This window comes from Marmota flaviventris, chromosome 18, assembly GCF_047511675.1.
Source record: "Marmota flaviventris isolate mMarFla1 chromosome 18, mMarFla1.hap1, whole genome shotgun sequence".
In the NCBI taxonomy this organism is placed as follows: Eukaryota; Metazoa; Chordata; class Mammalia; order Rodentia; family Sciuridae; genus Marmota; species Marmota flaviventris.
The window spans coordinates 16,785,315-16,807,662 of NC_092515.1; the positions used below are offsets into that span (position 1 = coordinate 16,785,315).

The window sequence follows — 22,348 nt, forward strand, 5'->3', positions numbered from 1 at the left end:
AAGAACTCTAAAAACATAACATTTATTTCAAAGTGACCATAGGTGGTATAACTGTTACCCAATTGAAGTTTTTTTTATAAGTATCCTATATATAGAATGATAGGATATAATGGGTTAAAATCATGTTTAGGGCTGGGTATAGCCACTGGTAGAGCACTAACTAGAATGTGTGAGGTCCTAGGTTCAATATCCAGCTCTGCAAATAATACTGCTTAAAAAAGAAAAACCCAGGAAAAATTTGAGGTAACAATCAAATAAATATAAAGACCTAGAAAAAAATACTGTAAAATCACTTTACAAGCTCTACAGAAATTACTGACTCAGCCAAGGATCACTTACTGTTGCTAAAACCATCAGTTAAATGATTTACCAAAGTAAAACCACAGACAAACATCTGATCATAAAGGGAAAAGTATAGTCAACAATGGTGGACCAGCCACAATAGTACACCTCTCCTGATACAATGCTATATGAAGTATTCAAGATCAACTCCTAGCCTGGTGTAGCGCATGCCTGTCATCCAGCGGTTCAGGAGAATGAGAAGGAGGACTGAGAGTTCAACATTAGACTCAGCAATGGCAGGAGGCACTTAGCAACTCAGTAAGACCCTGTGTTTAAATATAAAATAAGGCTGGGGATGTGGCTCAGTGGTTGAGTGCCCCTGAGTTCAATCACGGGAGAGAGGGAAGAAAGGAAAGAGAGAGGAAGGAAGGAAGGAAGGTAGGTGGGAGGGAGGGAGGGAGGGGGCGGGAGGAAAGAAAAGGGAAAGGGAAAAGAAAAAGGAAGAAGAAAGAAAGAGAAAGAAACAAAGAAAGGGAGGGAGGGAAAAGAAAAGATCAGCTCCTGTGTATTATGGCCAAAAATGAACTACCTTTAGAATTTTCTAAAAATACCAGAAATTCAGGATTACAAACATGAAGGTAACACTTAGTGATCAAAGAAGTTTCATGAAGGAGGTAGATGAACTTCTAAAGATGAGCACTTGAACACAATTCTCATTTTTTCATTCCAACTAAGAGGAAATGCCCCAAAACAACAACAAAAAAGGTAAAAATTCTAAGATACAGAAGTTAGAAAATCGCATTTATATTTCAGAAATTTCTACCATAAACAGTGCAAATGGTTATACTATTTTTGAGAAAGTTCCTATATTTTCCTGCAGACAACAAATAATAATAGCACTAGTACTAGAAATGTAACTCAGTGGCAGAGTGCATGCCTTGTATGGGCAAAACCATAGTTTAACCCCCATAACCACATATGCGCACGCACACACACAAAAAAAAATTAGTAAATACTATTATTAAATTAAATCTATTCTTAGAATTTTATATATATCAACTTTTTGACTTGCAAAACCACTGTGAATCAGATTCTTCTGTTTCTATATTACCAGGTAAGAAACTGAGTCTTCCACTATTGTCATGTATGTAAGAAATCAATAAAAATAAAAAAATAAGTAAATATTAAAAAAAAGAAACTTAGTCATAAGGTCTAAGTACCTGCCAAAGTCACTGAGGTACAAAGTGGCAGAGGGAGGAGTTAACACAGGAAATCTGATGTCCTTTTTAAATTTTTTTAGTTGTAGATGAACACAATATCTCTATTTTTATAAAATTTTTTTAGTTGTAGATGGACAAAATACCTTTATTTTGCTTATTTATTTTTATGTGGTGCTGAGGATCAAACCCAGGGCCTCACGCTTGTGAGGCAAGTATTCTACCACTGATATCTGCACAACCCCAGCCCTTTCTAGTTTTTCTTATGTGGTGCTAGGGCTCAAACTCAGTGCCTTATGCATGCTAGGTAAGTGCTCTACCATTGAGCCACAACCCCAGCCCTCTGATGTCCTTCTTTAAAAAGCCCTTAGAATGTATTCTACATTACACAGTTTTATAAAAGAAGCAAAGAGGTACTGTTGCCTTCGCATTATTTATTACAGTACCCCTACACACAACACAAATAGATTATTAGGTTTGTTTTTGTTTTTTTGGTACTGGGAATTGAACCCAGGGGAGCTTTACCACTGAGCTCCATCCCGTCCATTCCAGTTTTTATTTTTGAGACGGTCTCACTAAATTGCTGAGTCCAAATTGCTGAGGCTGGCCTTGAACTTCCAATCCTACTGCCTCAACCTCCCAAATCACTGGGATGACAGGCATGTTAACACCACGCCCAGCTCTTTTTTAAACGGAAATTCAAAGATACCCAGTATTTTTACTGCAAATAAAGCACACTCTACATTCTATACTTTTTCACTTAACTAATTTTGTAATTTCAGTGTAAATATAGAGAAAGCTTCCTCCCCATTGTTTTGTACAGCTGCATGTTTTGTTGTATAATCTCCTACCTGGTAGTAGTTATTGTAAACATTGCCTTCACAGGCTGTACTCATGCCAATACCATTTTAATTTCTGAATGTTTCTTTCTTCCTCCCCCCACCTTTTTTTTTTTTTTTTTTGTAATTGGTGTTATTTTCCCTTTTTTGCAGTCCTGGGGCTGGAACCCAGGGATTCAGGCAAGTGCTCTGCCACTGAGCCACAAAACCAGCCTTGAAACTGTTTAAAGTGCTAGGGCTGAATCCCACCTCCCACACCCTCAGATTTTCAGTGGCCTATTGTTGCTTGTCTGTTTTTCCAAATGAAGTATAAAATCAGCTTAACGCAGTTGAACAAGCCTGTCAATACTTTCCTTGATATTACAGGACATTAATAAACTTACTGTGTGGTGCTGGGGACTGAATGCAGAGGGCTTTGCACATGCTGGGCATACACTCTACCACGGGGCTAAGTCCCTAGGCCTCCACACTACTTTAGGTAAGGTGGTATTTCTATTTTGTTCACATCTTAGGTAACACCCCTTAGTAGCATTTTAAAGTTATTTTCTAATAATTTGAACATTTCTTATATTTTTTAGTGTTTTAATTTGTTGCTATTGTAAAACAGTCATTTTCTTCAATTATATCTCTAGTCTATTCGTTTGGAAATCTTAATTTGGTACCAAATTATTAACTCGCATCATATACACGAAAGGTGACTGCGGATGAAGTCTATTAAAAACATCTTAAGGGATGAGATCTAGTCTCCTAAGAGCGCTAGCGCTGGCCTAGAGTGAACAGACCCTGGGTTCCATCACCAGCACCGCAAAAAGTAATAATAATAATTACCAGCCAGAAGTTATTTTTCTTCATTATGGCACAAAATTTATACATCGTACGAGCATCTCAACTACTGAGTTTTCTTCAAAGAGGATAACTGTACTTTATCTACAACCTCTGACTTCCTGTTGCTGAGCTTTTTGCCCACTTCTACCCAAAGTGAAACGATAGTCTAGGAATTTGCCTAGCAGCTCCATTAAAATACCCTAAAGATGAGGGGATCTGAAAGTCTGAAGCCAGAACCCCGTAACAACGATAAAAAATTATTTTGAAATATTGTTTAAAAAATATTTAGTAAGTCAGGGTACTTTCCAATCGAAAATAAGTGTTTTATATAAAAATCGTTTTAAAATTATTCACTAACACCCCCCCACACCTTCAAGTAAAGTAGGTGTTCCAGGAAGATGGCAACGTTATCGTCATCAGCACTTTCGACACGGGAAGTTCGGCTTAGACGTTACACCTCAATGCTGGTCTCCACATGTACTCCTCAGGCGCAATCACACACAATTCCGCACCAGTTCCACATTCACTCAACGATTCCAAACAACGGGACAAACTTTGCGGTCAAACTCAGGGTCACACACGCTCGAACCCTCCTCAGAGGGCCCCACCTTCGCTCACACGTAGGCCAGAAGCTCTTAAACCCACTCCCCAATCCCGCGCCGCGGCCCTAACGATTGGGAATCCTACCCTTCAACCTCCCCAGCCCGACCGACCCAAAACGCCCAGATCCCACCTCCTACTTACGCGCCACGTGGACCAAGAGACCGTCCTGACCCGCGGACAAAGACCAAAATGTCCACTCGGTGGGCCGCGCCTGCGCACTCCGAGAGAGAGCGAGCACTCCCAGAAGTCTTCGCGACTCCGCCCTGAGTATGCGCGAACCAGGCCCAGGCTGTGTGATTACCTTGTATTACCAGCAACGCCGCTTTTCCGGCCTTGGACTACATTTCCCTTAAGGCATTGCTGGTCGATTCTCTATCTTTCTGTCCCCACCCCCCACACAACCTTGACAGCGTCCTCCTGTGAATTTGGGGTTCTTGTGGTGAGTGGTCCTTTGTTGGACTCAGATGAACTCAAACCTGCTGGGATGTCTGGAGTGAAGACTTCCTCCTTAATACCTCCCCAGTGCAGTCTCAAAACGGGCCAAGCCAAGACTCAGAAGTGAGAAGACTCCATCTTGTCCATGGCTGGTGTGGCGCTGGACCACGTTTCCCAGAGTCCACAGCGGCCCAACGTTACGTCTTTCTTGACGTCGTGACGAGATCGTTAGCTCCATAAGGACCCGGACGCGACCAGAGGAGGCAGAAGGTGAGGGGTCTGGTAGTCCGGGGCGGGGACGGGGCGTGTCCGGAGCCTTGGGTCTGTGCGCGAAGGCGGGAGCAGACAGAGAATGCGCGATTCTGATTGTGTCTTTGTGGTTAGGTGACTGGGTGTGGCTGCCTCTGAGTTTGCGGTTGTCATCGCCTGTCTCTAAGGTGTATGTCTGGTTGTTTTTATATATCCATGTGTGATACTGCGTGTTGTGGTGCCGAATCCTTGTAACTGTGGGGGTGATGATATGTGCGTCCCTGTTGCGTATATGTGCGTGTCTGCCTTGTTCTTGGATGCTTATGACTGACCGGTGAGGGTGTCGGACTGTATGACTCTGAGACCGTATGTGGTAAACTATATAATTGTCGTATGCCGGTGACTTGGGTGACACTGTGTGTGTATCCCTGTTATGTTCCTTAAAGGTGCTGTGTGACGGAGATAAATGGTGACTGTGACAGTGTGTGCTACTGTGTATGAGAGTATGGAGTGCCTTTGCTAGTGTGTGACTGAATGTCTCCAGAGTGAATGTTCAATTATGACTGGGTGATGTAGAATGTCATTGTTTGTGTGTGTCCCCCTGGAGTAGTGTGTGATTTTGACTGTATAGGGTATTTTGGGGTGATGGTGTGAAGAGTTTATGATTATAAGGGAATAACTGTGTCACAGTTGTGAGTAGATTGCCTGGCTCTGTGTGTCCTTTTTGTGTATGATTGTGACTGTATAAAGGTGTGTAGGTGGTTGTCTTAAGAATCAATGTATGCCCGGGCATGGTGGTGCACATGCAATCCCAGCGGCTCCGGTGGCTGAGTTAGGAGGATCACGATTTCAAACCCAGCCTCAGCAACAACGAGACACTAAGCAACTCAGTGAGACCCTGTCTCTAAATAAAATTAAAAAATGGGGATGTGGCTCAGTGGTCCAGTGCCTCTGAATTCAATCCCTGGGACCTCCCCCCACACACACACACAAAATGAATGTATGGCTGGTTGTGGCACAGGACTGTAATCCCAGTCACTCCAGAGGCTGAGGCAGGAGGATCACAAGTTTAAAGCCAGCCTCAGCAATTTAGCGAGACTCTTTTTGCAAATAAAATGATTAAGTGCCCCTGGGTTCAATCCCTGGTACCAAAAAAAAAAAAAAAAAAGTGAATGTGTGATGTATGGTTGGGTTGGTGGGACACACCTGTAATCCCAGTGGCTTGGGAGCCTAATGCAGGAGAATGGCAAATTCAATGGAAGCCTCAGCAACTAAGGGATGCCCTAAGCAACTTAGGGAAAACTTGTCTCAAAAAAGGGGGAGGTGGGGCTGGAGATACAGCTCAGTGATAAAGCAACTCTGGGTCCAATCTCCGGTATTGCAAAACAGAAAAAGAGTAGATATGTGGTTATGCTCTGACCCCTTGCAGAACCTGTGAAATTAAAATATTCTGGCCCTGAAGCTAGGCACAATAGCTCTTGCTTGTAATCCCAGACTCGGAATACTGAGACAGAAGAATAGCAAATTCAAGGCAGCCTCAGCAACTAAGCAAGGCCCTAAGCAACTGAGACCCTGTCTCAAAAATAAAAAGGTCATAACTCTGTGGTAAAGAACCTCTGGGTTCAATCCCTACTACCAAAAAAAAAAAATTGTGACCCTTGTAGAGGGCTCACTTTTTTTTTTTTGGTGCTGGGGATTGAACCTAGGGCCTTGTGCATGTGAGGCGAGCACTCTACCAACTGAGCTATATCCCCAGCCCAGAACTCACCTTTTACATGACATTGGAATTGGTATTCTTTGATCTTCTTCCCCAGTGTGGTAGGATGATCCTTCAAAATTGTCCTGGTCACTCTTTTCTAAGCACAATGGAAAAGAGTTAAGATTCCTTTTCTTCTTTTTTTTAATATTTTAATATTTATTTTTTAGGTGTACACACAACACAATGCCTTTATTTTTATGTGATGCTGAGGATCGAACCTGGGTCCTGCCCGGTTCGAACCTGGGTCCTGCCTGGGTCCTGCCCGGTGCGCTCTACCGCAGAGCCACAATCCCAGCCCCAAGATTCTTTTTCTTAACTCTTTTCCATTGTGCTTAGAAACAGGAAAAAAATGCTATCAAATATCTAAAAGCCAAGTTCAAAGTGTATCAGGTTTTATTCTTCTTTTCCTGAAACTCTTGTTTTTAAGGGCATGCCTTTCTTTCCTTACCCCACCACCTAAGTGGCAAATACTGCTTTCCAGTATTTGCCCTAGGAGTAATTTATTTAGTGCCCTGAAGTGGACTTAAAGGCTTCTGGGCTTCCTGCATACCTAATATTTATTTATTTTAAAGTTTGTATTTTGAATTAGTTTTAGGCTTAAATACCTACAAAAAGAGAATTCCCATATACTTTTTTTTTTTTTTTTTTTTTTGGTGCTGGGGATTGAACCCATGGCTTTGTTCATGCCAGGCAAGCACTCTACCAACTCACCTTTATCCCCAACCTGGAATTCACATGTACTCTTAAGCCAGCTTTTCCAAATGTTACCATTTTGTATAATTTCAGGGCCTATCTATCCATGCCTTTTAAATTTTTCTCTACTGAATTATTCCCATCAATATGAAACATGCTATAATTTCTACCATTTTCAAAAGAATCAATCATGTCAAATGCATATTTGACATTTCCACATTTGGTATATAATAACTGTCTCAAGTGCTGAGGTCTAAAACAGAACCCATAATTGGTCCAACCAAACCTTCTCTTCCTACATCCTTCTTCATGTTAAAAAGTGAGAACCTCATATTTTGCTTTGCTCAAGCCATAAATCTTGGAATCTTCTTGTCTTCTTTGTTGTTTTTTCTTTTCTACCTAAAAATAAGCAAATCTGGTCATCTCTAACTTTTGAATCCAAACAGTCTCGTCACCTCCCTGACTACCACACTAATTCAGCCCACCCTACCCCTTGCCTGGATTATTGTAGTTTTCTTCTCACTGGTCTCCCTGCTTGCCCCTTGTCCCCTATGGCCCATTTTCCATGAATGACCTTTTTAAATGTGAAACAAATTATGCCATTCATTGGCTTAAAAAGTTTCAGTGGCTTCCTATCTTATCAAGAATAAAAACCAAAGTTCTAACAGTTGCCTACAAATCCTATGTGACCAGATGAGCTTCTGGCCCTATTCCTCTTGGACACTTCCGCCTGGCTACTCCTGACCCCTTCCTCTTTATTGATCAAAAAAACTCTACTCCTGCCTTGAGGATTTTGAAAATGTTATTTTCCTGGGAATGCATATCCCATACCCCATTAATCTGCATTCCTTGATCACTTCATGTGAACTGTATATATACATGTCACTTTCTCAGTAAAAAGCCTCAGACTACCCTCCATTCTTCCAAAACTCCCTATCCCCTTGTTCTTTGTTTTTCTCCAGAGAAATTTTGCCACCTGGCATCCAGATAGGAATATCAGTGTCAATATTTGTTGATTTTCTCTTTTTGAAGTATAAAAAAACCTTTTTTTTTTTTTTTAAATTTTACTGATATGTAGTGTTAAGAATCAAACCCAGTGCCTCACATATGCTAGGCAAGTGCTCTGCCACTGAGCCACAATCTAGCCCTATTTGATGATTTTCTTTCCCCATTAGATTGCAAGATTCTCTGGGACAAGGACTTTATTATCTTTCTCATGCCTAAAACCATGCCAGTTGAGGTAGGAGCTCAATAAATAAGAAAAAAATGGTTGACTTGCCTTTCTTTGCCTCTCTATCAAATCAGGCCTCAAAGCCTGTTGATTTGCCAAGCACATGCCTGTAATCCCAGCGGCTCAGGAGGCTGAAACAGGAGGATTGCAAGTTCAAAGCCAGCCTCAGCAATTTAGCAAGACTCTAAACAACTCGGCGAGACTCTGTCTCCAAATAAAGTACAAAAATGGGCTGGGGCTGGGGCTCAGTAGTTAAGCACCACTGGATTCAATCCCTGGCACACACAAAAAATAAAAAGAAAGAAAAAGAAAAAAGCCTGTTGATTTTACATCTTGTTTACATCTTGAATCCCTCCTTCTCCTTCCACTTCTTGTTTCTATTGCCATTATCCTGGGTCAGACCCTCTTTGCTTGAAAAAGTATAAGCACCTCCCAGCTGGTCTTTCGATTCACAATTATATTTCTTTCCAATGAAATAATGTGGCCATATTGATCCCTTTTTAGATTCTTCAGTTGCCTTCCATTTCATTAGTGAGTGTGAACCTAAATTTTACATAAGCAAACCATATTGGTCATCTATGTCCCCTGAACACTGTATAAACTGCTAGTTGCAGTGATGAAACTCATTGGTCCTTGCCCTGATAGCTATTTCATTCATGTACCCTTGTTTGTCCTCAGTATCATCTCCAGGATTATCTGCCCCTAGATTCTACAGCTAATTAAATTTAAATAAAAAGTTGAGTTACGCAGTCATACTGGCATTATTTCAAATACTTGGTAACACTGTGATTTGTGGCTACTATATTTACAGATATGAAAATTTTCAGATATAAATATTTCCACCATCACAGGAAGTTGTGTTGGAGAGTACTAGCCTTTCCCCAAACTACACAAGTCATTCTGCATTATTTTTTGCTCTACAAACACACCTTGTACTTTTCTTCCACTGTTTTTACCACTTTACCTTACTAGGAACACAATGTTTTCTGTCCATTTTCTATTAAACTTCTGATTTTTTTTAGACCCTGATTCATATCCTACATCTTACAAGAAATTTCCTTGGGCTGGGGTTGTGGCTCAATGGCAGAATGCCTGCCGCGCACATGTGAGGCACTGGGTTCAATCCTCAGCACCACATGAAAATAAATAAACAAAATAATGATATTGTGTCCATATATAACTAAAAAAATTTTTTTAAATAGAAAAATAAATTTTCCTTGATGGCTCCCCCAACATACACACATTGATTAGTCACCTTATAAGCAGCCCCAACCATGGGAAATTTCTTGTACCCCTAAATCAGCCTTAATACCTTCCTTAAATACTAACTCTCATTACCTTATCATTCATGGGGCTCCAGACTCAGCCAATGCCGTCCTCACAGTCAGTGAGGAAGTAATGTTCTATAGGAAAGCAGTAGAGAAGGCTTAGGGGAAATGAGTGCTGGGACAGAAGCTTCTAAAACTAGTTCCACTGACTTCTGTACTTTGCATGTGTAGGTAGTATGTAAGATCCCTGTATTGCTGCAGTTTTCTTGCTCCTTATCTGGTGGATCCAGCTGGGGCTGGAAACTTTGACAGAGCCTGTGATGAGTGATGTAGCCCCATTTTTACTTGGAAGGAGGAAGTAGAGTCATTAAGGCACCAAGAGGTTTTGCCTGTTGAGCCTAGAGAAGCTAGGAAGACCTTATTTAGGAATGTCTTGCACTCAAGGTTTATCTTACACTGATGTTTTATGCTCCTAGTCTAATGGTGCTGTCCTCATCCCTTAGAGGGTAAAATGGGTGAGTCTGAGTTATGATCTTCATAACTTCTTGTTATGAAGATTTGGAGCAGGTGAAAACATTAGGCCCTATTCATAGCTTAGATTGGCATCAACTAGATGGGGACTATCTCAGCCACAGTCTCTCTTATGGATGTGCTCAGGTTCCATGGAGCATATCTGCCTGAAAACCATGTTGCTGTTTTGGGGTTTACTAGTGTTTAAAGGGAATAGGTTTTATTAATATAGCTCTTGATATTCTTCTCTGGTGGGAGCGCAGAGCAGGGACGGTGGAAGTAAGATTGTTTTTTGTTTTGGGTTTTTTTTAAAGTTGTTGATGGACCTTTATTTTATTCATTTATTTATATGTGGTGCTGAGAAGCGAACCCAGTGCTTCACACATATGAGGCAAGCTCTGTTTATCAGAGATTTACTCCTTCTCTTCCTGTTGTGCTTTTTCAAGACTCTGTAATTGTCCAGGAGAAGAGTCCAGATAAACCAAAGGTCAAACAGTTCTAAAAGCCATGGCCCAGGTAAGTTGAAATTTGTTCTATCCTTGGGGTAATTTCTTCCCTCCAGATCACATGAACATTTGTGTTCTTTTTCCTGAAACATCTCTGTAACTTGCTCACAGTTCCTCCATCCTAGGGACAAGTGTAAGCGCAAAATGAGGGATGCAGACCTCAACAGATTCACTCAGGCACCATAAGGGCTCATTTTCAGGGAACGAAAATGGCCGTTGGTTATAGTGGGGGTTTTAGTTTTATAGGGTACAATGAGGGTGATTTAATCATTGGAAACTGCAGGTGTGCTGATCAGACAGTCAGGGAATTAGTTGTGCAGGTTAAAATTTTAACTCAAGAAGGCAGTTGTAAAAAGTTTGAAACTTGTTACTGGGAAATGATAAGACCTCAGATCCCAAGGAGTGCATACTCATATCCACACATTGTTTTTTTTTTTCTTCCTCTGAGATTCACTGTTTCCTAGAGTTTTGCTATTTACCATGCCTACATTAAGAATTAATTGGCAAGGACCTGGGGATATAGCTTAGTTGGTAGAGTGCTTGCCTCACATGCACAAGTCCCTGCAATTCCTGGTACCACAAAAAAAAAATTAATTGGCAATGGGGGACGGTCAGGGTCCAGAGCCCATGTTCCCTATCCGCTTTTCCTTCAGGGCCCATTGTTTTGGGGAAAGGTTTTACTAGGAGAGGTTTGATGCTTGGCTAATTTCCCTCCCTCCTGTCTTGTAGGAATATTATTTTTCATAACCCTTCAACAAGCAATGGTGCTCTATTTCCCTTAGTGGCCTTCTCTTATCCAGCATCATTCACATATGTGTGTAATGCTCTCACCAGAGCACCAGTGGAGCAGAAATGTCTTCTCTTGAGAGAAAGATGAGAGCCTCCTTTATGATACCATCATCCAGTAGGGCCAAAGATAATGAGTTTGATCTTTTCCATTGACGTGGGTGGCTTCCTTTCCTTCTTATATTTTAAATGTCACTTCATCTCAAAAAACAAATTATAAACTTCAGGGTGCACTATGGTGCACTCCTGTAATCCCAAGGACTCAGGAGGCTGAGGCAAGGAGGATCACGAGTTCAAAGCCAGCCTCAGCTAAAAGTGAAGTGCTAAGCAACTCAGCAAGATCTTGTCTCTAATAAAATACAAAAAATTAGGGCTAGGGATGTGGCTCAGTGGGCAGATGCTCCTGAGTTCAATCCCTGGTAAACCATCCCCCCCCCGCAAATAAATCATAAATACTTTATATTTCAAAGAATATATTCAGCTGGGCACAGTGGTGCATACCCAGTGGCTTGGGAGGCTGAGACAGGAGGATTGCAAGTTCAAAGCCAGCCTCAGCAACTTAGAGAGGCCCTATGCAACTTAGAGAGACACTATCTCAAAATAAAACTAGCTGGTGATTACCTACCATGGTTGAGGCCCTGGTTCCATCCCTAGTGGGGGGTGGGAGTGGGCGTCCAACTATTTTTTATTCAGCCCATCATTAAAAAGAATTACAAAAAAATAGCAAATACTAGGGAGGATGTGGAGAAAAAGGAAATTATACACTGTTGACAGGAATGTAAATTTGTACAGCCACTATGAAAAACAATATGGAAGTTCCTCAAAAAACTATGAACAGAACTACTGTATGATCCAGATATACCACACCTGGGTATATGCCCCAAGGAAATTGAGTCAGCATATAAAAGAGATACCTGCATACCCATGTTTATTGTGGCACTATTCATAATGGCCAAGATATGGGATCTGCCTAAATGCCCATCAACAGGTAACTGAAATAATATATTGTATATATCACAATGGAGTATTATTTAGTCATAAAGAAAAATGAACCATGTTATATGCAGGAAAAGGGATGGAACTGGAAGAAATCATGTTAAGCAGAATAAGCCAGTCACAGAAAGACATTATTGAATGTTTTCTCTCTTATGTGGAAACTCAAAAAAAAAAATTTACCTGAAAGTAGAAGAGGGACTCTCAATGAAGGGGATGGAAACCAGACAGGAGAGAGGGAAGGTCAAGAAAGGGCAGTAGGAAAGCAGACATATTATAAAGTAAATATAATTTCCTAAAGTAATTTCACTTAGTAAAGTGTTTCTTTCAGTCCTTTTCTAAATACAGATAAGAGCACCTTTGAGATAAATCCAATATTTTTCTCTTTCCTCTGGAAATTTTACATAAAAATACCGACATGTTGATAAATTCTAAATTGTAAAATAATAAAAACTATATTTTTATACCAAAATATAGGGATAATAGGGAGGGTGGATATGATCAAGTACAATATATTCATGTATGGAAATCTGTTAATTTGTACAATTAATATGTACTAGTAATTATAATTAAAATAAGTAATTTTATTAAGTTACAAAACTGTAAAACAGCCAGGTATGGTGGTGCATACCTATAATCTCACTGATTTGGGAGGCTGAGGAAGGAGGATCACGAGTTCAAAGCCAGCCTCAGCAAAAAGCGAGACACCAAGCAACTCAGTAAGAGCCTGTCTCTAAGTAAAATACAAAATAGGGCTGGGAATGGGGCTCAGTGGTTGAATACCCTGAGTTCAATCCCTAGTACAAAAGAAAAAAAAATTATAAAACAGTGCCACTAAATTTTTGGATTTTGACAATAGAGTTATTTTTTCATAAAATGTATATTATTTTTGTTAACATGGAGCAGGTTTATTCTTTATTGTTTAAATAATAAATACATTTTAGCATTTTTTCTTTTCTTTTTTTAATTTGTTTTTTTGCAGTGCTGGGGATTGAACCCAGGATCTTACACATGCAAAACAAGTACTCTACCACTGAGCACACCTCAGCCCTCTCACTTTTAATTTCTAATGTAATATTGCTAGATAACAAAAGTTCTTTGGGGATCCTCAATAACTTTTTATTAACAGCTTTATTTTTATTTTATTTACTTATGTTTTTTTTTTTAATTTATTTTCTTGTACCAGGGATTGAACCCAGAATACTTAACCACTGAGACACATCCCCAACCCTTATTATTTTTTATTTAGGATCTCACTAAGTTGTTTAGGACCTCCCTAAATTGCTAAGGCTAGCTTTGAACTTGCAGTCCTCCTACCTCAGATTCCAGAGCCTCTGGGATCATAGTTGTGTGCCACTGTACCTGGCCTAAAGTTTAGGTATTAAAGTATTTTTGTGTTAAGTATTATAATGTTTGATATGTGGGATTTACCTCAAACCAGGGATAAAAGATGGAAGGAAGGTCAAAGGGTATAGTTCAGTGGTAGAATGCTTGCCTAGCATGTGTTAGGTCCTGGGTTTGATTCCCAGCACTGCAAACAATAAAAAGGAAGGAAGGGAGGGAGGGAGGGAGGGAGCAAGGGAAGGAACAAGGGAGGGAGGAAGACAAAATACTCTAGAGCACCTCTGGGCACAAAAAAAAAAAATTTTTATCAAAGCAATGTATTTTGAAGTTTTTCTTCTAAAAAGTGGGGGAAAGTCCTTTAATTTACTAGTAAGGCATGGGTTTATTGTTTCAGGGATTGGTGACATTCAGGGATGTGATCATAGAGTTCTCTCAGGAAGAATGGAAGTGCCTGGAACCTGCCCAGAGAGACTTGTACAGGGATGTGACTTTGGAGAACTTCAGTCATTTGGTCTCACTAGGTAAGGCTAACGTATCACACAGGGACAGACAGGAAACGAGGAACCCAGGAACTACAGCAGTGGGAATTATCTGTTTCCACCTCTGGCCCAAAGAAGTAAAGAGCAAACTGTGCCATTGGAGATGATGAGAACTAGAACCACAGAGAAGGGCCCAGCCAGCAGCAACTGTAGCCTCCTCCAGAACTCCCAGGTCAAAGGAAAGAGGGAGAGAGCTAAGAAATATCCTGTACTCAGCCTTCTGCCCGCTGACCTGCTGATGCTTTTCATCTGTCAAGCCCATGGGAAATCCAGAGTAGGGAAGATATAGACCTTATAAGTAGGCTGTGTGGGGCACAGGGCCTGGCACAGAGAAGGACTAGTATCAAGGAATGGATGGGTAGGGAAGGAGAGGGTTAATGGAGTACAATAACCATAGATATCTAATCCAAATAATTCAGGACTAGCCTTCTGGAATTCCTAGTCTCCTTCATTGTGGATTTCTAGGGTAATTTACAAGTTTCTGACTGAATTTATGTCCCATTATCCCATTATCCCACATTTTGTGGAATTAAAAATGTGTCACTATCCTGACAACCTTCACACCTTCCTCCTTACAATTTCCTCAATTCCATAGCAACAGATGCACTGGTTTTCAATTTTGGACCAGTATCATCATGGCCTATTTCTTTTTCTATAAACAGGTCTTTCCATTTCTAAACCTGATGTCATTTCCTTATTGGAGCAAGGGAAAGAGCCATGGATACTTGCAAATGATATGACAGGACCATGGTACCCAGGTGAGTAAGGGCTGATCTAGTGGGAAAGACCATAGGGATTACAGCCCAATGGGTGAGGCAACTGGTAACTGTAACTTGAGTCATTGTTGGAAAGTGCTCAAAGCCCTGCTGCAGAATAAAGGCCTGGGATACTAAGATGTGAAGAGCAAAGACATTGTCGGCCTCAACTGTTCTTTCTTCTCTCATTTGTCCCATTTCAAAAAGGAATTTGCCCTTTTCTTCCCTCGTGACTGCCTTTTTACCTGTACTTTAGATCCTTTTTTCTGCAAGTGTCTTTATGCCTTAGAAAAACTTGTTTTCTTAAAATTGCTTCTTGTTGCAGGACATAGTGGCACATGCAATCAGGGAGGCTGAGGCAAGAGGATTTCAATTTGAGGAAAGTCTGGGCAACATAATGAACCCCACCATCTCAAAAAACAATAAAAAAACACAAACAATAAAATAGAGCTGCCTTATCTATTTAAAATGTCCATGCCAGGCATGGTGGCACATCCCTGTAATCCCAGCAGCTTGGGAGGCTGAGGCAGGAGGACTGTGAATTTAAAGCCAACCTCAGCAACTTAGCGAGGCACTTAGCAACTGATACTCTGTCTCTAAATAAAATATAAAAAAGGGCCGAGGTTGTGGCTCAGTGGTTAAGCACTCCTCGGTTCAATCCTCAGAACCTAAATAAATAAATAAATAGGGGCGTGGGATATAGCTCAGTTGGTAGAGTGCTTGCCTTGCATGCACAGGCCCTGGGTTCAACCCCCAGCATCACAAAAATAAATAAATAATAAAATAAAATGTCCATGATAGGCAAATTCACAGAGTGATTTCCCAGGGCTGAAGAAAACAGAGAATGAGGAGTGACTGCTTAATGGGGCATGGGTTTTCTAATTGAGGTGATGAAATGTTGTTAGACTCGATAGTGGATTATGCTACAAACCACTGTTGTGTATTTCAAGAACATTTAAATGGGGGCCGGAGAACTAGCTCAATGGTAGAGTGCTTGCCTTGCATGCATAAGACTCTGAGTTCAATTCCCAGCACTGGAAAAAAATGTTTTGTTTTTGTTTTTGTTTTTTAAATATTTATTTTTAGTTGTAGTTGGACATAATACCTTTATTTCAGTTATTTATTTTTATGTGGTGCTAAGGATCGAACCCAGGGTCTCGCATGTGCTAAGCGAGTACTCTACCACTGAGCTACAAACCCAGCCCTGGAAAAAAATATTTTAATGGGAAAATTTATGTTATGTGAATTTTATTTCAGTTAAAAATATAGATGCCAGCTACAGTGATGCACACCTGTAATCCCAGAAAATGAAGGGGCTGATGCAGGAGAATCACAAGTTCTAGGCCAGCCTCAGCAGTTTTAAGTACTTTTAAAGAATGGATGTGGCTTAGTGGTAAAGCATCCTGGGTTCAATTCCCAGTACCAATAAATAAGTAAATAGATAAATACACACATACACATGCACACACCTTGGCCCTAGTCTGCAGATTTTAATTCAGTCTAGGGTGATGCTTGAACATTTGTATTGTTAAAGGGCTTCCTGAATGAGTCTGATCCATATCAAAGTTGAGAACCCTGGCTTAATGTTTTCTTGTCCCTTCTAGTACCATATGAGCTCTTATCATGTTTGTGCTTTCCTGTGCTTTTTAGAAATTGCTTAATAAGGGTTAGAGATGTGGCTCAATGGTATACCGCTTGCCTAGTATGTGCAGGGCCCCAAGTTCAATCCCCAGCACTGAAAAAAAGGAAATAAATTGCTTAATAATTGAGAGACTTTTATAAAAACATTTACTTTTTACAGTTATTATTTTCATTTTGTCTTCCTATTTTACTATAGAATTTTATTTCCTATAGAAGAGAACAGTTCACATTTACTTTTCTCTTGTTTTTCAGACTTGAAGTCCAGGTATGAGGCATTTCCACAAAATGATATTTTTGAAATAAAGTCATTCAACTGGGAGGTAATGGAAAGCCTTAAATATTGCGATCTTCAGGGCTCCAGTTTTAAAGAAGACTGGGAATGCAAAAGGCAGTTTGTGAGACAAGTAAATCAGGAGTGTTATTTCAAGCAAGTAGAAATCGCCTTTGAAAACATCCCCACTTTGGAGCATCACACATCTCTCACTCTACCTCAGCACAGTAGGACCAGTAAGAAACTGATTCAATGCAATGAATGTGGGAAGGCATTTGGCCGAGGCTCACACCTTATTCAACATCAGAAAACTCACACTGGTGAAAAACCCTTTGAATGTAAGGAATGTGGGAAGGCCTTTAGTCGTGCTTCACACCTTGTTCAGCATCAGAGAATTCATACAGGTGAGAAACCTTATGACTGCAAGGAATGTGGGAAAGCCTTTGGTCGTACTTCAGAACTTATTCTACATCAGAGACTTCATACTGGTGTGAAACCCTATGAATGTAATGAGTGTGGAAAAACCTTTAGGCAACATTCACAACTTATTCTGCATCATAGAACTCATACAGGTGAGAAACCCTATGTATGTAAAGACTGTGGGAAGGCTTTTATTCGTGGCTCACAACTAACTGTTCATCGGAGAATCCATACAGGTGCTAGACCCTATCAGTGTAAAGAATGTGGGAAGGCATTTAGACAGCATTCACAACTGACCGTACATCAGCGAATCCATACTGGGGAGAAACCCTATGAGTGTAAGGAATGTGGAAAGGGCTTTATCCATAGCTCAGAAGTTACTCGACATCAGAGAATCCATTCTGGGGAGAAACCCTATGAATGTAAGGAATGTGGGAAGGCCTTTAGACAACACGCTCAGCTTACTCGGCATCAGAGAGTTCATACTGGTGACAGACCCTATGAATGTAAGGACTGCGGGAAGGCTTTTAGTCGTAGTTCATACCTTATTCAACATCAAAGAATTCATACAGGTGACAAGCCCTACGAATGTAAGGAATGTGGGAAGGCTTTTATCCGTGTTTCACAGCTGACTCACCATCAACGAATTCACACTTGTGAAAAACCATATGAATGCAGGGAATGTGGAATGGCCTTCATTCGTAGTTCACAACTTACTGAACACCAGAGAATTCATCCTGGCATCAAGCCTTATGAATGCAGAGAATGTGGGCAGGCCTTTGTTCTTGGCTCACAGCTCATTGAACACTACCGAATTCATACTGGTTAGAGTGTTAAGGATATAGAAGAGATTTTGGGTAGAGTTCACACCTGGCTTAATATTAGATCATTTTTAATGTAATTAAAGTCAGAAAACTTTGATTTGTCACTTTCATTATGGAACATTAGAGAACTCAGAAGAAAATTCAATAAATGTGGAAATTCTTTTTGCCTCACTGTTTATTAAGCATCAGAGAACATATGCTTAAAAAAGAAAAAAAAAGTTAATATGAATGTAGAAAGGCCTTCTGTTACTACTCAAAAATCTGTTAAACTTCTGAGATTTACAAAAAGAAACTGATCAAATTAGAATATTTTTGTAGCTGGGCACAGTGGAGCAAGCCTATAGTCTCAGCTACTCATAGGATAAAGCAGAAGGATCTCTTGAATCCAAAGGTTGGAAACCAACCTGGGCAACTTAGCAAGACCACACCTCCAAAAATATATATATATATTTTTTGTGAATGTGCCTTTTGTCTTTTGTCATAGTATAGACCTTACTTGACATTGTTGTTATTCCACTGATTACTAACATTGTAGGATTGGATAAATTGTGCGATCTCTTTCCTTTATTTGTTAAAAAAAATTAAATGGTGATGATTATACGTATCTAATAGAGCTTTCATGGGGACTAAATCAGATATTTTTCATAAGGCCTTGTAAAGAATATCTTGTACATTTATGTGTTCAATAAATATTAGCTATTGTCATTAATTTTTATTATCAGCCAGGCATAGTGGCACATGCCTATAATCCCAGAGATGGAGGAGACTGAGAGAGGAGGATCACAAGTTCGTGACCGATCTCAGCAACTTAGCATGTGAGGCCCTAAGCAACTTAGTGAGACCCTGTCTCAAAAAACAAAAAGGGTGGGCTGGGTTTATGGCTCAGTGATAAAGAGTGCTAGCCTAGCATGTGTGAGGCACTGAGTTCGATTCTCAGCACTGCATATAATAAATAAAGGTCCATTGACAATTAAAAAAAAATTTTAATAAAGTAAAATAAAAAGGGTGGCACATGTCTATAATCCCAGCAGCTCAGGAGGCTGAGGCATGAGGAACATGAGTTCAAAGCCAGCCTCAGCAATAGCGAGGCACTAAGTAATTCAGTAAGACCCTGTCTCTAAGTGAAATACAAATGGGCTTGGGATGTGGCTCAGTTGTTGAGTGCCCCTGAGTCCAATCCCCATACCAAAAAAAAAAAAAAAAATTATCAGTATTATTATTGAGTACACTAGAGGAGGGCTTATAAATTTATCAAAAGCATTTATAATCACTTGTTTAGATAATTAATTCTGCAAAAGAGTAACAAAGTCATAATTGTCACAAGGCCTTCATTCAAAAGGTTAGAAAGTCAGAATAGCCAGGCAGGGTGGCTCACCTTTGTAAATCGAAGGACTCCAAAGGCTGAGGCAGGAGGATGCAAATTCAAAGCCAGCCTGGGCAATTGAGCAAGGCCTTGTCTCAAAAAGGGCTGCAGGTGTAGCTAAGTGGTAGAGTACTTACCTGGCATGTGCCATGCCTTGGGTTCAATCCTAGTACTGCAAAATAAATAAATTAATTTTTTAAAAATAGAAAGAAACAATGGACTTCATATAAAGGTTGTTTATTTAATAATAATAGACTATTTACAAGTGTGATCTAGGAAAAATAATGACTAGGCAGGGGATGAAGTCTTTTAAAATACTAAGTGTGGGGGCCTGGGGTTGTGGCTCAGTGGTAGAGCACTTGCCTAACATGCATGAGGCACTGGATTTGAGCCCCAGCACCACATAAAAATAAATAAATAAAAATACTGTGTGAATATTTTAATTATTTGATAATATATTTTAATCCAATCTCTCAAGAGATTGTATTTTTACAATATAAGTTGGTTCAAGAAGATGTGGAATGCCTGAATAAATAAGTAATTCTAGTATTGATGGGGGCAGACAGATGGAAGGTTAAGGGAATAATTCTATAAAATGGGCCCACTGTGCCAACCCCCACATGTACATGCTCTTTTCCAAGAAGCAATTTACTTGCAGCCCTGCTTGGCTTAAAGGGACAGGATGTGTCACATTCCTCAGCAAACTACCTGTTACCTGCAGGAGAAATTCAGGCCTGAAATAATGTCAAGAGGAACCCAAGTTACCCTGAAGTGGGGAGACTTTTGTGACTCTTTTCACAGACTAGATCTGGAAACTCACGGAGATAAGGATAATTCCTCCTAACCATAAAATCTGTTAAGAATTACAGTTAAGAATGCAACTAGAACCAGTCAGCATGGGCCAAGGTAACCTTGAATTGTCATGGCAGTCAGGACTTGAAAGTCTGATGTCATCCTGCTGTCAGTCAGAAGTCTAGAAGTGGACCTGGGCAGGACTCTGGAAACTTAGCTCTGAGATCCCCGATAAAACTGGACTACAGGTGAGGCACACTGTCCCTCTCCTCTCTGAGAAGACCCATTCTCTCTCTCGTGAATGTCCTCTCTCCCTTTTCCTATCCTTTCAATAAACTCCTGCCTGTTACTGATCCGGAAACCCAGGGAGATAAGGATAATTCCTCCTACTCATAAAATCTAAGAATTTATGGTTAAGAATCCAATTAGAACCAGTCAGCATGGGCCAAGGTGACCTAGAGTTGTGATGGCAGTGGGGGAAAAGTCTGCTCACAGTAACACATGTTCAAGGATAGTCCCAGCAGCTTAGCAAAATCCTCAGTAATTCAGTGAAACCCTGTCTCAAAATAAAAAATAGAAAAAGACTGGGGCATGTAGCTTAGTGGTAAAGTGTCCCTGGGTTCATTCCCTAGAACCAAAAGAATTCTTCAAGGAACAGATAATCCCTAAGGAAAACCTCCCAATTCATTTTCAAAGCTAAATAAAGTTCCAACTAAGCGGGGGAGGATAATGGAATATCCTACACGTTAGTAACTCAATTTTAATTCTAGAACTACATCTTAACCCAAAACCAAAACTTATAAACTGCCAAGAAAAAGAAACTGAAGATACCCTGTTCCCATAATACCCCCTCCTCCAAGGTCCCTAAATATAAAATTCTGTTATCACCCAGCCACCTGCACTCAAGGTCAATTCTAGATTGCTGCACTCAAGGCCATTTCCAGCTTGCTCTTGTTCCTTGTTAAAAAAAAGAAAAAGAAAAAGAAAAAAAAGCTACAAAAACCCTATTCACATAACTCTGGCTGCTGCACCACTGTACTGGGCAGCTTGGCAGGCTTCTCCTGTCAATAAATTTGCTTTCTGACAATGAGACTCTGTCTTGAGAGATTTCTTAGAGTGTTCTATTCTAACGGGGGACAACTTCATATACTACAGTTCCCAAAAAGCAATTATAGATCACTGTCATTTGTGAAAATAAATAAAATTTCTGTTTATCTAATCCAATACTTCATTAAAAATAAGGAGCTAGAGCCTGGCATGGTGGTGCATCCTATAATCCCAGTGGCTCGGGAGGCTGAGGCAAGAGGATCATGAGTAAAAGCCACCCTCAGCAACTTAGCAAGGTCCTAAGCAACTCAGCGAGAGCCTGTCTCTAAATAAAATACATAAAAGGGCTGGGATGTGGCTGAGTTCAATCCCCAGTACTAAGGAAAAAAAAAATCTTAATGGAATGTCTGGAACTTCACCTGTTCTGTGTTAATTATGTTTTCAGAATTTTGACATTACAACAATAAGAAAAAGATCCTTGATTTAACCCCAATGACATCTGGATCAAGGTGTGTGAGTAAACCTTAGGAAGGTCAAGAAATCCTTTTAGCTCTTGAGATTGCCCAGCAGTATTTGAGGCAAAAGTCCTATTGTACTTGTGGTTTTTTGTTTGTTTGTTTGTTTGTTTGTTTGTTTTGAGGGGACTACTGGGGATCGAATCCAGGGACACTTAACCACTGAGCCACATCCCCAGCCCTTTTTATATTTTATTATTTTGAGACAGGGTCTTACTTAGCACCTACCTCCCTGTTGTTGAGGCTGGCTTTGAACTCATGATCCTCCTGCCTCAGCCTCCTGAGCTGCTGGGATTATAGGAACGCACCACTGCACCTGGAGTGATTATTTTTTTAAAACATTTTTTTAACACAATGCCTTTATTTTATTTTTCTATGTGGTGCTGAGGATAGAACCTGGGTCCCGCCTGTGCTAGGCGAGTGCTCTACCGCTGAGCCACAATCCCAGCCCTGGAATGATTCTTGATACTCTCTTTACCCCTTTCCCACTCAGTTACCATTTATCAAATGATCACTAAGAGCAAATTGTTGTCCAGATTTTAAAATTTAATAAACAGACATACACATAACATGCTCTATAAAAGTTTTTTACACCTTGGTAGCAAATTTCTATACATGATTACATTTACTAAAATATTAGT

The 22,348-nt window shown here is 40.2% G+C and overlaps 2 protein-coding genes across 4 annotated transcripts in view; one reads left to right on the plus strand and one right to left on the minus strand.

Annotated features, from left to right (window-relative positions):
• The window catches only part of Znf146 (zinc finger protein 146), a 21,079-nt gene extending 16,692 nt beyond the window's left edge, over positions 1–4,387 (minus strand). The window contains exon 1 of the mRNA XM_027941328.2: positions 3,908–4,387. The gene's annotated coding sequence lies outside the window, so the exon portion shown is untranslated. The remainder of the gene's footprint in view (positions 1–3,907) is intronic.
• Positions 4,387–18,695, plus strand: Znf565 (zinc finger protein 565). 3 transcript variants are annotated; one of them, XM_071605041.1, is made up of 5 exons: positions 4,387–4,471; positions 10,358–10,427; positions 13,935–14,061; positions 14,742–14,837; positions 16,728–18,695. In XM_071605041.1, the coding sequence occupies exons 2-5, from the start codon at positions 10,419–10,421 to the stop codon at positions 17,993–17,995; spliced, it is 1,500 nt and encodes a 499-aa protein (XP_071461142.1). In that variant the 5' UTR covers positions 4,387–4,471; positions 10,358–10,418; the 3' UTR covers positions 17,996–18,695. The 3 variants fall into 3 exon arrangements, with proteins under 3 accessions (XP_071461142.1, XP_027797084.2, XP_071461141.1); XM_027941283.2 differs by having other exon boundaries at positions 4,424–4,471; positions 10,277–10,427; XM_071605040.1 differs by lacking the exon at positions 4,387–4,471 and having other exon boundaries at positions 9,154–10,427.
• Positions 18,696–22,348: the final 3,653 nt, after the last annotated feature.